At 36.8% G+C, this 15,490-nt stretch overlaps 4 protein-coding genes across 4 annotated transcripts; all 4 read left to right on the forward strand.

The window, feature by feature from the left end:
* Nucleotides 1-287: 287 nt before the first annotated feature.
* Nucleotides 288-2,949, forward strand: LOC124450239. Its single transcript, XM_047000841.1, has 5 exons — nucleotides 288-535; nucleotides 1,331-1,387; nucleotides 1,653-1,812; nucleotides 2,063-2,202; nucleotides 2,486-2,949. The coding sequence occupies exons 1-5, from the start codon at nucleotides 386-388 to the stop codon at nucleotides 2,690-2,692; spliced, it is 714 nt and encodes a 237-aa protein (XP_046856797.1). The 5' UTR covers nucleotides 288-385; the 3' UTR covers nucleotides 2,693-2,949.
* Nucleotides 2,950-3,187: 238 nt separating this feature from the next.
* Nucleotides 3,188-12,529, forward strand: LOC124450238 (WD40 repeat-containing protein SMU1-like). Its single transcript, XM_047000840.1, has 13 exons — nucleotides 3,188-3,356; nucleotides 3,442-3,508; nucleotides 3,652-3,795; nucleotides 4,012-4,164; nucleotides 6,655-6,894; nucleotides 7,493-7,729; nucleotides 8,097-8,224; nucleotides 9,270-9,396; nucleotides 9,887-10,054; nucleotides 10,123-10,275; nucleotides 10,357-11,657; nucleotides 11,826-12,089; nucleotides 12,175-12,529. Exons 1-11 carry the CDS (start codon nucleotides 3,331-3,333, stop codon nucleotides 10,453-10,455), a joined length of 1,542 nt encoding a protein of 513 aa, XP_046856796.1. The 5' UTR covers nucleotides 3,188-3,330; the 3' UTR covers nucleotides 10,456-11,657; nucleotides 11,826-12,089; nucleotides 12,175-12,529.
* On the forward strand, nucleotides 11,283-12,354 carry LOC124452241 (MIF4G domain-containing protein A-like). Its single transcript, XM_047002824.1, has 3 exons — nucleotides 11,283-11,657; nucleotides 11,826-12,089; nucleotides 12,175-12,354. The coding sequence occupies exons 1-3, from the start codon at nucleotides 11,283-11,285 to the stop codon at nucleotides 12,352-12,354; spliced, it is 819 nt and encodes a 272-aa protein (XP_046858780.1).
* Nucleotides 12,530-13,148: 619 nt separating the features above from the next.
* On the forward strand, nucleotides 13,149-15,446 carry LOC124450334. Its single transcript, XM_047000990.1, has 5 exons — nucleotides 13,149-13,321; nucleotides 13,431-13,768; nucleotides 14,010-14,169; nucleotides 14,277-14,685; nucleotides 14,802-15,446. The coding sequence occupies exons 2-5, from the start codon at nucleotides 13,494-13,496 to the stop codon at nucleotides 15,116-15,118; spliced, it is 1,161 nt and encodes a 386-aa protein (XP_046856946.1). The 5' UTR covers nucleotides 13,149-13,321; nucleotides 13,431-13,493; the 3' UTR covers nucleotides 15,119-15,446.
* The last annotated feature ends 44 nt before the right edge of the window (nucleotides 15,447-15,490 follow it).

Genomic DNA, 15,490 nt, shown 5'->3' on the forward strand with positions numbered 1-15,490 from the left:
CGGTTTGCTACAGCTAATTTACGTATGTAGCCAACTGTAATACTTTTTTTTGAACGATTTGTGTTCGATTAAAAATGCGAAAAAGGCCGTCATATCCAAATTTATGAACTAATTCACGATGTGCAAGGGGAAATGAAGCGACGTACATCTTCGTTTACCCTCGTAGATATGAAAACTCAAAAGGTCCGTGCTAATATCCAGTCTTTAGTCCTTTCGAAACAGCTGTATCCCGTCTAATTTTAATCAGGTGACTCGGCCCAGGGACACTATATCTGTGAATTTGAAGTCTCTCTGTCTCTGACGCATTTGTAAGAGGAAGCCTTCGCTTGGAGCAAGAAGACGCGTTGAAATTTTAAGTTCACGAAAACCTAAATCATTGGCGAAAATGGTGATGACAAGAAGTACTGCGGTTGGATCCATTGTGACAGGATCGATGATGCTTGGTTTTGCTCTCATCGCTGTTATTTGTGGCGCGATTTCAGGCAGTAAACTGTCTGGAAGAGCCGCTTCACACGCTGGTCTATGGTCGCTTTATGTAAGTGTTCTTCGATGTGAAATCGTCAAAATTTTTACTGGTTTTGACTGAAAACTATGTGACTATGAACTGATGAAAACTTGTGTTAAGCTATGGAAAAAGAATTGTGCTAAACTCTGTTTCTATTGAGACCAAAAACCATGACCAGCCGACAATTAGAAGTATAATATAAATCAAATTCCGAAGAAACAAGACATCTTGAGATTGCAAAATATGAATCAAAACAAGACGAGAAGTAAACTGTAAATTTTCGACTTTATTTCAAAGTCATCCTCAGACAGAATGAGGAATTTGTCTTATATTATACTGTTTCTATTGATCCGTCCAGTTAAACATACTTCTTGTTTGTCTAAAATATACAATTTATCAACATTATCTTACTTGTAGCTATCCATCAGGACTCTAACAGCTATTTCATGCAGTTTGTATAAAGACATACGTGGATTATAATGCATTTACATGCAAGTTAATTTAAATAAATTGTGATCGAAGTTGGGCGGGACGCTGGAATGTGCTAACATCAGCTGTTGCGACCAGCGTCCAGCCGTGTAACTTGATATTTCTTTTATTTTTTTATAAACCCTGCTATTTATCACACTTTGCAAAACAACTCTTATTTTCTATTATAAATATTTATTTGTAATAATGTATAAACAGAATTTACTTTATAGTTGCCTAAAAGTGTTGGAGTTTGTTGGTTTTCACATTTCATGAAATTATTCTGCCAGAAACGGTTTAAGAACAGTAATAAAAGTTTATACTTACTGTGTTTTAACTGTTTCGTCATTTTATTAGCTTGGTGTTCCTGGAATCCTGAGTATTGTGGCTGGAGCTACGAAGAATGGCATTGTGGTAGGATTCAATATTTTACATCGAGCGACTACGATGACGTAATTTATTGCTATTTATTAAGCCACTGGATTGCTGGAACATTGCTGTTTATAGACTTCTGAGTTATAAAAACATGATGAAATTCACCCCCCGGGTTATTCAAAGCAATTTTTTGGTAAAATTCAGCAAATCTTTGGGTCGATCTTTATTCACGTAAAAATTGGAAGAATTATACTCGTTGAATCATATTTTCCCAGTGCCTTAATTAATGGACATTTTCTTTTAGATGGCCTTTGCTTTGTTCTTTAATATTCTTGCTGTTATCGTAACAAGCATTGCTAGCGTTGTCGTTCTCCTCCTTACGATCGTTTTTAACGAGTTCCAGAAAGTCGATTGCCATCTAACTGATGATAACAAATGCTCTTGCTATAAAGGCGAGGAATCAGGTTAGTGTGGAATAATGAAAATGGGGGTTAGTAGCTTCAAGCAGTCTTTGGCGACACTAGAGGAGGGGGGGATATTCATATACTCAGCTCTGCCCTGCGGATTTCTTTTTTTTGCGATTTTAATATCAAAAGAAATCAGCAGGGCAGAGCTGAATATAGGAATATTCCCTCCCCCTCCACTAATTAACGTCCTAGTTTCGCCCCTGCGCGCAGTGTCCAATCTAAGAATGTAAAAAATATTCTGTTTTAGGGACCTTTGACATGAAGTGCGATGATCTTGAAACAGTTCACTCTGTTTTGGTCGCTCTTCTTATCGTCTTCATCATTCTCACCATAGTAACGTTCACTGCATCAATCTTTGGATGTATGGGAACATGTTGTGCACCACATGTGAGTATTCTAATCTTTGACGTCATAGCTTAATCACTATATCACGTGGTCAATGTGAACTACGATGGAAAATGTGCTCTAACTACTTGAATTAATTCCCTAACATCACTCTTCTCTTCATTGAAATCATGGTGTTTACACTTCATTCTCTCGTAGACCTATTTCCATTCTACATTTTTTATAACAAATATGAACTTTTTATTTCTGATTTATCACAAATTATTTTCTTCAATCATCTTCAATTGTTATTATCATAATTTATGCCTAAACATATTCTTATTAGGATCCAGTTGTGGTAGTAACTGCTAATGCACCTGCTCAGTCACAAAATACTATTGTCGTGACGTCCAACCAATCATCAGCCCAACAAGGCTATTTTGGCCAACCCATGGTCCAACCTGTGTCTCCCCAGTCCCCTCCATATGGCTATGGTGCGCAACCTCCAATGTACAACGAAAAGGGTGGCTTCGAAAATCCGATGAGTTCTTAAAATGGGAAGGAATTCCGTCTTTTTTTCTTGTGTCTATTTTGAAAACCTCCATATATTCTTTTTTTATGATTTGAAACTGACTAGCGTAAGACTTGTTTTTGAGAGATTAGGAATGCAATGATATATAACAATAACGCGAGATTGCTTTGAAAGTGGCATATGTGTGTCATTTTTATTTGCCTAAACAATCTAATAAATTTATATTTGAAGCTTTATATTAATTAGTGCAATAAAATCAAGTTAATCAACCGCTTGAACCCTGTAGTATTGTTATTATTCATCTTTTCAACGTTCTTTGTCTACCTTCATGTCTACTTTTTCGTCCTCCTTCATATCAACATTAATGTCTACCTTTATGTCTACCTTTATATCTATCTTTGCGTCTACTTTTTATATGTCTATCTTTATGTCTATCTTTGTGTCTTTCTTTGTGAATTTGTGTCCACAGAAAAAATCCAAACAGAAGACGTGTCCTATAAAGCAAAAATAGAGAACGTGGTGGCGTGTGTGGGGGATTGGAGGTGGAGTTCATGGTGGATTCGTTGAATTAAAACCTAGACTGGGTGTCCCTTGGAGTCCATTAGTGGCTATCTTCCTAGACCCAGATCTCTCGCGAAATATTGACGACACCATTCAAAATGGCGTTGGAAGTAGAAAGTGCAGAGTAAGTGTTTAGCATTGTTTCTTCAATTATTCCACATGTTTTCTTGACGTTAAAAGACTTATGTTGCGTTGATTGTGTACCATAGTGTTGTTAGATTGATCGAGCAGTACCTAAAAGAAAATAACCTGTCAAGAACATTGGCTGTTTTGCAGGTAAACTTTTAGTAAGTTCGACGTTCAATCACATTCTATTGTCAGAACTCCGTGCTTTCTTTCCTAGAGAATGGGTTTAGTAAGTGTATTTCTCTAGCAATGCTGGGGTTTTTGATAAGAAATTTGTATTCATTTTTCAACAGGAAGAGTCTGGCATAACGTTGAATACTGTTGACAGCGTTGAAGGATTTGTAACAGAAATCAATAATGGACATTGGGATACTGTACTTCAAGCTGTGCAACCTTTAAAGTTACCAGACAAAACTCTCATTGAGCTCTATGAACAGGTAAAAAATTGATTTGAGAACTGTCAGGCAAAGTACTGTATGGAAAATGTTAAAAATTTAACAGTCTACTTTTAATGAGCAAGACGAAAGAGTTTTCAAATATTATTCTATCTTATCACCATCATAAATTGATGATATAATCTAAAACCATACTTTTTCGAAAAATGTATCGGCTTGATATTCCTATAGCATCAAATATTCTGAATAATATTGCAGATTGTATTGGAATTGATCGAGCTCCGTGAGCTTGGTGCTGCAAGATCATTGTTACGACAGACGGATCCAATGATCATGTTGAAAGCACAACAACCTGACAGATATTTGCACTTGGAAAATCTTTTGGCAAGGTCTTATTTTGATCCAAGAGAGGTATTATGACCCGAGTACATACCTACAGTGTGCGAATTAGTTCAGAAAAAACGATGTGCAATTTTTTTGACAAAAGTGTTTCTTTAGAGGCGTAATCAAAGCAATATTATGTTAATTATAATATAGCGCTAATTGCTAAATTAATATTTTTAAACTTGAACAAATTCATATGATTTACAACAGTGTTTTTGGTTAAAACCGCTGATTTTTGCTCAACATTTGAAAAAGTGATGTACAATTGCTTTCATTTTAGCTAAAACGATGTGCAAATTTCACATTGCACAAATTCGCACACTGCATACCTAGTTTATTTTTAGTACAAAGTAACCAGGCAGCTTTGCTGTGTTGTTATGTGTAGTGCCATAAATATAAGAAGGATGCATGTCGGACAGCATTAATTTTTTCAGACTTGAGTGTCGGACATTTTCCATGTAGTTTATGTTTTTCATGTAAATGTATGCTTTGAGATTGCAATCCTTTGCCTACGGAGGGTTCTATTATTTGATAATTTATACAATCTAGCTATACTATTGCTTTGATTCTTTCATATATTTCGTTGATTGATTTGAATAAGAATTTTTATTTAGGGCCTTTTCATATAAACCAGGCTGGCCTGGAAGTAGCGAGATCTCACCTCTTACAGTATTTGCATATAATTTCAAATTTTGATTCACATGAGAGGGCAGGCTGGCCCGTCTTGCCTGGATCTTGCTTGAGCAAAGTGGGATCTTCGCATAAACAGGTTTATGTGAATGCGCAAGGCATGGTATACCTCAGCATGCTGAGACAAACAATGTACTAGTGCCCATGCTCATGAAACTCCATTCGATGTAAAATGGTAGGCAAGCAAAAGAATAACTTTTGGTGGACCATAAGAATGGTATATAGTACATAATCTCGTTCAGTTTCTTTCAGTGGATAAAATTGACATGAAGTATCGGAATTTAGACTTTTATACTGCATGTGTGATTAATTATTTTTGTATTTGCCAGGCCAGCCTGCTTCTTGTAGGTCAAATAATAAACTGGTCCAGCAAAGCAAGCCAGCTTGCTGAAGCGGGTCAGCCAGGCTCATATGAACAGGCCTTTAGATATGTATGTAAGTATGTTTGAAACACATAATGAACAAATGCAACCATATTGACATAATCTTTTAATGACCTCTTCTGTCATTGGAATGCAATTTACATCTGAATATTTGCAATATCCTACTGTCAATTGAAACATCAAAGCAACCTTGATAACAATATATGTTGATGCGAAGTTGTAAACTTGTCAAATTCAATGAAAATTAATGTTGTAACACTTGCTCTGCAAAAGGTAGACATAAAGGTAGACATAAAGGTAGACATAAAGGTAGAAATAAAGGTAGACATAAAGGTAGACACAAAGGTTGACATAAAGGTAAACATAAAGGTAGACATAAAGGTAGACACAAAGATAGACATGAAGGTAGACATAAAGGTAGACATAAAGGTAAACATAAAGGTAGACATAAAGGTAGACACAAAGATAGACATGAAGGTAGACATAAAGGTAGACATAAAGATAGACATGAAGGTAGACATAAAGGTAGACATAAAGGTAGAAATAAAGGTAGACATAAAGGTAGACAAAGGTTGACACAAAGGTAAACATAAAGGTAGACATAAAGGTGAACAAAGATAGACATGAAGGTAGACATAAAGGTAGACATAAAGGTAGACATAAAGGTAGACATAAAGGTTGACACAAAGGTAAACATAAAGGTAAACACAAAGGTTGACACAAAGGTAAACATAAAGGTAGACATAAAGGTGAACATAAAGGTAGAAATAAAGGGTAGAGAAGACATAAAGGTAGACATAAAGGTAGACACAAAGGTGACATAAAGGTGAACAAAGGTTGACACAAAGGTAAACATAAAGGTAGAACAAAGGTGAACAAAGTTAGACAAAAGGTAAACATAAAGGTAGAAATAAAGTAGACATAAAGGTGAACACAAAGGTATACAAAGGTAAACATAAAGGTAGACATAAAGGTAGAAATAAAGGTGAACATAAAGGTGAACAAAGGTGAACAAAGGTAAACATAAAGGTGAACATAAAGGTAGAAATAAAGGTAGACATAAAGGTACACATAAAGGTAGACATAAAGGTAAACATAAAGGTAGACATAAAGGTAGACATAAAAGTAGACATAAAGGTAAACATAAAGGTACACATAAAGGTACACATAAAGGTACACATAAAGGTACACATACATAAAGGTAAACATAAAGGTAGACATAAAAGTAGACACAAAGGTAGACATAAAGGTAGACAGTACTTACTCAGACAATTTTTCTGTGATTAAAACTGCATGGATAAGAGGGAATAGCCTGAAGTGATAAGTGAAATTTGACGTAGTACCTTGTATCAATGAAGAAAAGTGGAATGGATAGTAATGTATCACAATGGATAAAATGGGTAAGGTGTAAAATAATCTTTATCGCAGCTTCATGATATTTTAGGCATATCCCGAGGGCAGCAGCAAAGAGAGGAGAAGAGCAGCCATTGCCCAAGCTTTATCTGGAGAGGTTTCTGTTGTACCACCTTCTCGGCTGTTAGCCTTGTTGGGCCAGGCATTAAAATGGCAGCAATATCAAGGCCTTCTCCCCCCCGGAACCTCCATTGATGTCTTCCGTGGTAAAGCTGCCGTGAGAGACGAGGAAGAGGAGAAGTATCCAACACAACTCAGCAGGACCATAAAGGTATTAAACTACGATAAAATTGCCTAAAACACACCTGCTAAAAATATTCCGTTAATTTTGCAACGTCAGCAAATCAATAATTATTGTAAATACACTCTACGTGCATAATTTCTAACGTCACTCGATAAATTACATCCTCTAAATTATATCCTAGTAGACTACGCAGCATAATGCGGTTAGTATAGCAACTGCTAAGTTAATGATTTATGTATTTAAACTTATATAATAAAATACCCTGCGAAATTCAACCTGTCACTACTACAACAGCTGCATGTTACGAACTGATCATCGACGTGTTTGGATCAGATCATCTGGATGTTTGGATCAGATCATCTGCATGTTACGATCTGATCATCCACATGTTTGGATCCGATCATCTGCATGTTTGGATCATATCATCTGCATGTTTGGATCAGATCATCTGCATGTTACGATCTGATCATCCACATGTTTGGATCAGATCATCTGCATGTTTGGATCATATCATCTGCATGTTACGATCAGATCATCTGGATGTTTTGATCAGATGATGTAGGAAAATTGTTTAATCACAAGAGTACGAGTGTACGCCTGAGCTTGCGTCTCGTTTGTCTTTCAGTTTGGCACAAAATCTCATGCAGAATGTGCATTGTTCTCTCCTGACGGTCAATATCTTGTGTCTGGTAGCGTGGATGGTTTCATTGAGGTTTGGAATTTTACTACAGGAAAGATTCGAAAAGATTTAAAATATCAAGCTCAGGATAATTTTATGATGATGGACGACGCTGTGCTGTGTTTGACGTTCAGTCGAGATAGCGAAATGTTAGCATCCGGTGGTCAAGATGGAAAGATTAAGGTAGTTACGTGTACAAAGACTGATCGTTCAACTAGTGGATATAAGATGTCAATAACTGTTAACGCCTTACCATAAATGTCTGGATCTATCAATATGAATGTATTAATTACGCAACACGTATTATCGAACTATTCATGTAAAGAAAAAGGTTTTTCTAGGCTTTAGAGTTTGGTTACTGAAGCCTTCAACCGGAAGTTGGTTACTGAAGCCTTCAACCGGAAGTTGGTTACTGTAGGCTTCAACCAGAAGTTGGTTACTCAAGGCTTCAACCAAAATTTAGTTACTGTAGTCAGAAATCAGACGTTGGTTATTTTAGTCTTCAACCACAAGTCGACAACAACATTTGTGTTTTTTTTATGTTTTTTAGGTTTGGAAAATGCAAACTGGACAGTGTCTACGACGTTTTGAAAGAGCTCATGCAAAAGGTGTCACGTGTATAAATTTCTCCCGTGATGCAAGTCAACTTCTCAGTGGTTCATTCGACATGACCATAAGGTTTTTTGTTTTTACAGTGTTTCTTATGGAAAGTCAAATAAAGAAGAACCAAATAGGTCTTTTTCATTTGATTAATAAATTTGTCATCATCGTGTTGTCGCATTATCCTCCCTTTCATTGAATTAAAGTAACCTCTTCTTCCCTGGAGTAGAGTAAGGTATTCTCCCCTTCATTTGGGTAAGATTTTCTCCCCCTTCATATGGGTACGGTGTTCTCCCCCTTCACTTGGGTAATGTATTCTCCCCTTCATATGAGTAATTTATTCTCCCCTTCATATTGGTACGGTATTCTCCCCCTTTATTTTGGTAAGGTATTCTCCCCATTCATATGGGTAAGGTATTCTCCCCCTTCATTTGGGTAAGGTATTCTCCCCTATCATTTGGGTAAGGTATTCTCCCTTCATTTTGGTACGGTATTCTCCCCCTTCATTTGGGTAAGGTATTCTCCCCTATCATTTGGGTAAGGTATTCTCCCCTTCATATTGGTAAGGTATTCTCCCCTATCATTTGGGTAAGGTATTCTCCCATTCATATGGGGTGTTCTCCCCTTTGGGTAAGGTATTCTCCCCTATCATTTGGGTAAGGTATTCTCTCGTTCATATTGGTAAGGTATTCTCCCCCTTCATTTGGGTAAGGTATCTCCTATCATTTGGGTATATTCTCCCTTCATATTGGTAAGGTATTCTCCCCCTTCATTTGGGTAAGGTATTATCCCCATTCATATGGGTAAGGTATTCTCCCCTTCATTTGGGTAGGTATTCTCCCCTATCATTTGGGTAAGGTATTCTCTCCTTTATTTGGGTAAGGTATTCTCCCCCTTCATTTGGGTAAGGTATTCTCCCCCTTCATATGGGTAAGGTATTCTCCCCTTTCATTTGGGTAAGGTATTCTCCCCCTTCATATAGATAATGTAATGTTCCCTTTCATTAGATTAAGATAATCTTCCTCTTCAATTGGGTAATGTATCCCCTTTCAGTGGATCACAGTGTTCTTGCCCTTCATTAAAATAATGCTTAATTCATATGACTTTCTACTTTCACTTTCAGAATGCACGGTTTAAAGTCTGGTAAAACGCTGAAGGAATTTCGCGGTCACATTTCGTTTGTTAATGACGTCGTTTTTACCGTAGATGGACATAATATCATTAGTGGCAGCAGTGATGGCACGGTTAAGGTTCGTGAGATTGCTTCACGTTAGTCTTGATATGCGCTGTATGATTGGTTGGCAAAATATAGTCTGACGACATCACTGTCTAGCTGTGACGTAGCCAGCCTCTAACTTTGCTTGGGCTATGTAAATTTCTCTTGCTGTGTATGAAAATTGGCATTTTTCATTTCTTTGTTTGTAATTCCATCGTTTTTACAATGAGTGAAATTTACATACATAGCACGAGACAACTGGGAGCAAAACCCGGGTCCTTCACCCCGGGGCTTTGTACATCAACCTATTAACAATGTGTGTATGGAAATATATGCATGACTTGATTAAAATTTCATGCTGGTTTTGTCACTGCAATCTGCTTTTGCATTCTCTTTTCACCTTTAAAGGACACGGTAGATCATATTTATGATTACACTTTTGAAAAATCACAAAAAGTTTTATAAATCATGTGTAGGACTGCGTTAGTGATTTATCTTTGATTTAATATATTTTGATATGTTAGGTTTGGAATGTAAAAACGACTGAGTGTATACACACATTTAAGCCAGCGGTTGGCAGCGTGGCTACAGATATCGCAGTCAACTCTGTTCACCCGATACCGAAGAACATGGAGCAGTTTGTCGTCTGCAACAGATCAAATACCGCTGTCATCATGAACATGCAGGGACAAGTATGTGATTGACTATATCAAGCAGGGATAAAATGAGATTGTTCGTCCTGACTTTATGGATATTTTAGATCGTTCGCAGTTTCACAACCGGTAAACGCGAAGGCGGCGATTTTGCGTGTTGTTCTCTGTCACCGCGAGGCGAATGGATCTACTGTGTCGGTGAAGATATGATGTTGTACTGCTTTAGTACGGATACTGGCAAACTGGAACAGTCATTACAGGTATTATTTGCAGTCAAATGTGTTTAATGATTTGAGCGTTATTTACTGCAATATGAGATTAATTTTCTTAATGCATATCAGGTCCATGAAAAAGATGTTATTGGTGTAAAACACCATCCTCACAATAATCTCATCGCAACCTTCAGTGAGGATGGCCAACTGAAGTTATGGAAACCGTGACGTCATTTGCGTGGAAGAATTCATCTGGAAATCATCGCTCGTATGGCTGTTGCGTCACTTTCTCACGGTTTCAATATCTCGAAGTTGGCTTTTCTATCATAAAGTATATAAAGACGACTTTCTCGTTCCCTTGGAACGTGTCAATATTTTGCATGATATTTCAGTGCTCAAATGCTCTGTGTCCGGTTGCATTAAGTCTGGATACGTAGCGTTATCAATTTGATAGCAAAAATTGTTAAACTTGGAGAAAAGGTGTTTATGTTTGTTTTTAAAAGGTTTGTAAAAGTTCAAAAAAACCTGCTATCCAATATATAACGCTATCCTCGCTTCGTGCAACCGGCCCCAGGCTGTTATGTCATTAATCATAACGAAAAATTGTGTTTTATACAACATGAAGTAAGTTTCCCAAAAAAATTTTCCTTGAAAAAAATTAAAGTAATGAAATGCTATATGGCACTCTGTGTGCTTAGCATGTCTGGCATTGTATGAAGTGTTTTTTAAGTACACTGTAATTTATTAAGTAAGATTGTTTTCTCGACAAATAAGACAATCAAGCATGGGGGTTTTGAAAGAAAGTTTTTCTGGCGAACGTCGGCTGGTGCCAGTAATGGCTTAATTAAAACAATGAGACCACCAACATTCCAAAGGCCAAACCAAATCAAGAATTTGAATAACCACTTATGCGCCCGCTGTGTGTGCGATAAGCCCGTACAGCGAACGTTATACCACAGAATAAACACGTGTTATTTATTTTCACCATATAACTTACGCTCGTTAAAAGACAGTTACAAATATTTCTTTTCTGTTGAGACACATTTCAAAATTTAATGAATACCCCTCCGAGAGCCTTTGGTCGAGGTCGCCGAGGGAGGGCAACTGCTTTGCCGAGTGCTGGCCAACAGGTTGCCACGAAATACGTGCCTTTGAAACCGTCAGAAAGCCAAGTTGTTGATTCTTACAAAGGTGTTAAAGAAGCAATCGAGACAACTCTACGAAACGTTTCTGATGATAATCTGAAACGTTGCTTACGGGAGGCAGAAAAATATGCAACAGACGACGAGAACATGGAAAAGGTTGTTGCAGAGCTTTTTAAAAAATCTTTAGAAGATAAAAATATGGCTTACAATTGTGGCCTCGTTGCTGCAGCCATGTTTTCTTTAGAATCGAATGGTAATAATTTCAGGGGTAAATTCTTCAAAAAGGTGAGCACCTTGACTTTGTATCGATTTGTTTGGATGGCGTCTTTGTATCATCAAAATAATAATGCGTAAGTGTGGGTTTCTACAAAAACGTTTTCTACAAAACGTAAAAAATTTGTTTTAAAAATCGGCCCTGCATCTAAATCTGAAAGTTCATATTCTTTGTGTTAGATACAGGATACTTATAAAAGTCGCGAGGCTATGAAGAAAAAAGCTTTCGACAAGTATATTGCCTACACTTGTCTGATGACTTCCATATTCAAATATGTAAAGATCAAACATGAACCGATCAAAATACTTGTAAAACCCATGTACACGATGCTTTGTGAACTTGTCGAGTCAAAAACAGAAAATGAGTTGGAAAGAGAGCAAGAAGTGTTTGCGTTTCGCGATAATCTGTTGCATGTTGCGATGCTTCTTCAATCCTCAGACAGGGTCAGTGTGTTAAACTTTTTTGCTTTGGATGTTTTTGGATTTAAAATGTATTCATGATGTGTCACTTTGTGTCTCTTTCCCTCAGGAGGAAATGGATGCCCTTTTCAAAACAGTCCGATGCAGTATAATAAGCGAAACAGTTCCCAAGATATCTTGTGTGCTTCTTGAGATGTTCGAATTATATTGTTGTGGTGACTGGACTGCCAACATGGAGATGAATGAATTTTACAATCACTTAATGAAAGATATAAATGTAAAATCATGATAATTTCTTTTATTTTGTTTCACTTTAAGTTACTGTGTTGTTCAAGTGAGACAGAAATCTCAAATTGTTGTGTATAATATAATGGATCAAAGTTACATATTTCATCAAATGTGCAGCATTTGCTGCATTCATATTTATGACCAGAATGGATTAAATTTATATTTCATTTCATTAATAATGGGAAAGTCTGCTGAACATTTGCTGCAAATACAACATGTGTTCAACAATGTCAAATCCATGTTTGTAAATGTAGATTGTTCAGGTTGATATAGCCATATTTTTTATCTGGTTCTTACGTCATTATATTGTGTGTACAGGAAATGTGTGGGTGTCAATTGTGTATTTTCATTGTGAATTAGTGTGAAGTGTAATGTTTTTAAAGTAAATGGTTTGAACCCCGGAGTGTTGTTACATGTTTGTAAATGTCCTTCTCAGGACTATACCAACCTGGACGATCTACATTTACAAACATGTAACGATACTCCCGGGTTCAAACCATTTACTTTAATGTCAAATCCAGGATTTTTTGCCGTAACCTAGACAATTCTCATCAGCAAATATATAATGATACTCCCAGGATAGCCTTAAATTATGAAATTGAGACACCTACGTTATTCAACAAGTATTCATATAATAAATATAGAAAATCTAATGCATATTTAATATTTTTGCATGTACTTAGAAGAATGACAATGACAGACAGGCATCTCATCAGTGTAACCGCTTACATCAAGTATTGGGTAATACCCTAAACGTCACTAATTATATTCAGGGTTTCCCCAAAGTTTCTTAGAAGATAATTGTGTTTACGAAGAAAAAATGTCATTTTTCATCAATACACGTCCATTATTTAAGCATATTTCTGCGCAAAACATATTATTTGCTCTGAAGTTTGATGTGGATAGATAGTTTCGGTTGTTTTTACCTATAAAGTTCACTCCACAGTGCGAAGGATTTTCATTAATTGGTAAGAGAAACATTAATTTGTTTTTTATATTGAAGCAACTAATATTTAGCCCTGTTGACTGGCATGACGCAACGCAAATTGTTGAATATTTCTTTGCTCTTCTTTTTAGTTCCTCGGCCAGCGATATGTCTTTTAAGGTGAAGGTATAAACGATTTGTCGTATTCGTTCGCCATGAGTAAAAAGACTTCGAACTTGTATGGTCAAGTTTATAACTTCGCTAAGGAATGTTTGACGTCGTTGGAGCACATATTCCCCGGTGATCACATAGCCTACGAGAGAGTTTATTTGTACTGGCATCATTGCATCGTTGAAGATGTCGATATTGAGTCCAAAACGGTTAAAGTTATACATTATCACAACAATGTGAGAGAATTTTTTGAAACGACTTTACAGCACGGCTCTATAGCTCAAGTAAAAAGAAGTTCTTTGGAATTTTGGCCCAAAAGGTTGGTAGCATTCTTGTTAGAATAAGTTTAAGAAAAAGCTTCTATGGATTGGTATTTAACGGCATTTGGTGATGACTAAAATAACTGCTCGACCGTTTGTCAATTCCAACAACAAAAATTGAAACTGCTTTTGCCAGTTATTTTTCCATCACAATAGTTGGCCAATACTTGAAAACGCTTCATCCAATCCCCCCCCCCCCGGCAAGTCTTGTCATGTATGTTTACAGTGATTTCAACCTAGGTTTTATCGGATTGTGTATGATGCCAATGAAGTTCATCCTCCTGAAGTTGTATTGGAGAATGCGGTTAAGAGACTTGGAGAAAAGAAGTACAATCCATTTACTGGAAACTGTGAACACTTTTGTACAGAATGCAAGATTGGGAAGAGCATTAGTATTCAGGTTAAAAACATTGACAGTTCATTGTGTTTTCCAAAAAGTATCACCATGTTTGCTTTTTAAAATTAATTAAAACATTCCACTTCACACATTTTTTCAACTGTTTTCAGGTTGATACGCTTATAGAGAATATGATGGTGACTGTTCTACCCACCATTACTAGAGGCCTTTTGGAAATTGTTTTGAAGAAATCAGTGGAAAATGCTGTAGAGGAATTTGTTCAGAGAACAGCTGTAGTCTATGGCAAGGAAACATTGGCAGAGCTTTCCATGGCTGTTTTTCGTATTGTCTTGATGAAGTGCATTCATCATGTTGGCACGCAAGAGTCTTGGGGATCTTTGAAACAAAACACTTATGTTATAGTGCAGGGAGTTGTCATTCAAGAAACAAAAAAGCTCTGCTTTTTAGGAATAAGAGAAATGTTTAAAAATGCGGGGAAGCTTGGCGGAAAGAAAGCACCCAAAACACCAAGTCCTCATAAGGCTGTTCGTGGTATGACAAAATCGGGTGTGCTGGCAGGTAAATGAATGTTAAATATGTTCATTTAGATTTCTGAAGGTGATTTAGGGCTTCAGTTTTCAACTTTCATTTGGTTTCAGAGAATGAAACTATTTCTTTTCATAAACTTAATGTAGGTGTTGCAGTTGAACTGGCATTTCTTGGCAAAGATATCTGTGATGCATCAAATAAAAAAAATGATGGCAGTATCACAGAGCAAGAATACGAAGAGACAGTTATAAAACGTGTGGTTGGGGCATCCGTGAGCACACCCATGTCATTAGCTGGAAGTATTGTTGGTCAGTACGTGTTACCTGTCCCCTTTCTTGGCAGTATGGTGGGGGGTGTAACCGGAAGTGCCGCAGGGAGAATTTTAGGAGCTGTTGCAAGTACTCAGCTGATAAAGAATAAGAATGAGATGGGAAAGCTGAAGAACTTTTTTCCATGGAAATGATTAATGGTCGTCCTTGGCTTCAAGTATGAGTTGTCTAAAGACTCTAAACCATTTCATTTTGAATTAAATCTACTTTTTGTTTTTGAGAATGTTGACATTTGCACAGCTACTGCACAGTGACTTGGGGGAGGGGGGGGAGGGAAGATTTGCTCACTTTTGCTGCAAAGTTTTGTTATCATTATTAACAAGTGTAAACTGTACGACTTAGTGTTAACAAAAAATTTTTACAATTTTTTTCTCACTGTATAAACTCTAAAATGAAAAACGCCAGCCTGAGGTCATGCGTTCTGGCTTGTTACCAAAATAAAAGCGTATTTTTAAAGCGTCATATGCAACTTGTTCCTTATCTAACTTACCAACTATCCAACTTTA

This window comes from Xenia sp. Carnegie-2017, unplaced genomic scaffold (assembly GCF_021976095.1).
Source record: "Xenia sp. Carnegie-2017 unplaced genomic scaffold, XeniaSp_v1 HiC_scaffold_24, whole genome shotgun sequence".
Classification (NCBI taxonomy): Eukaryota; Metazoa; Cnidaria; class Anthozoa; order Malacalcyonacea; family Xeniidae; genus Xenia; species Xenia sp. Carnegie-2017.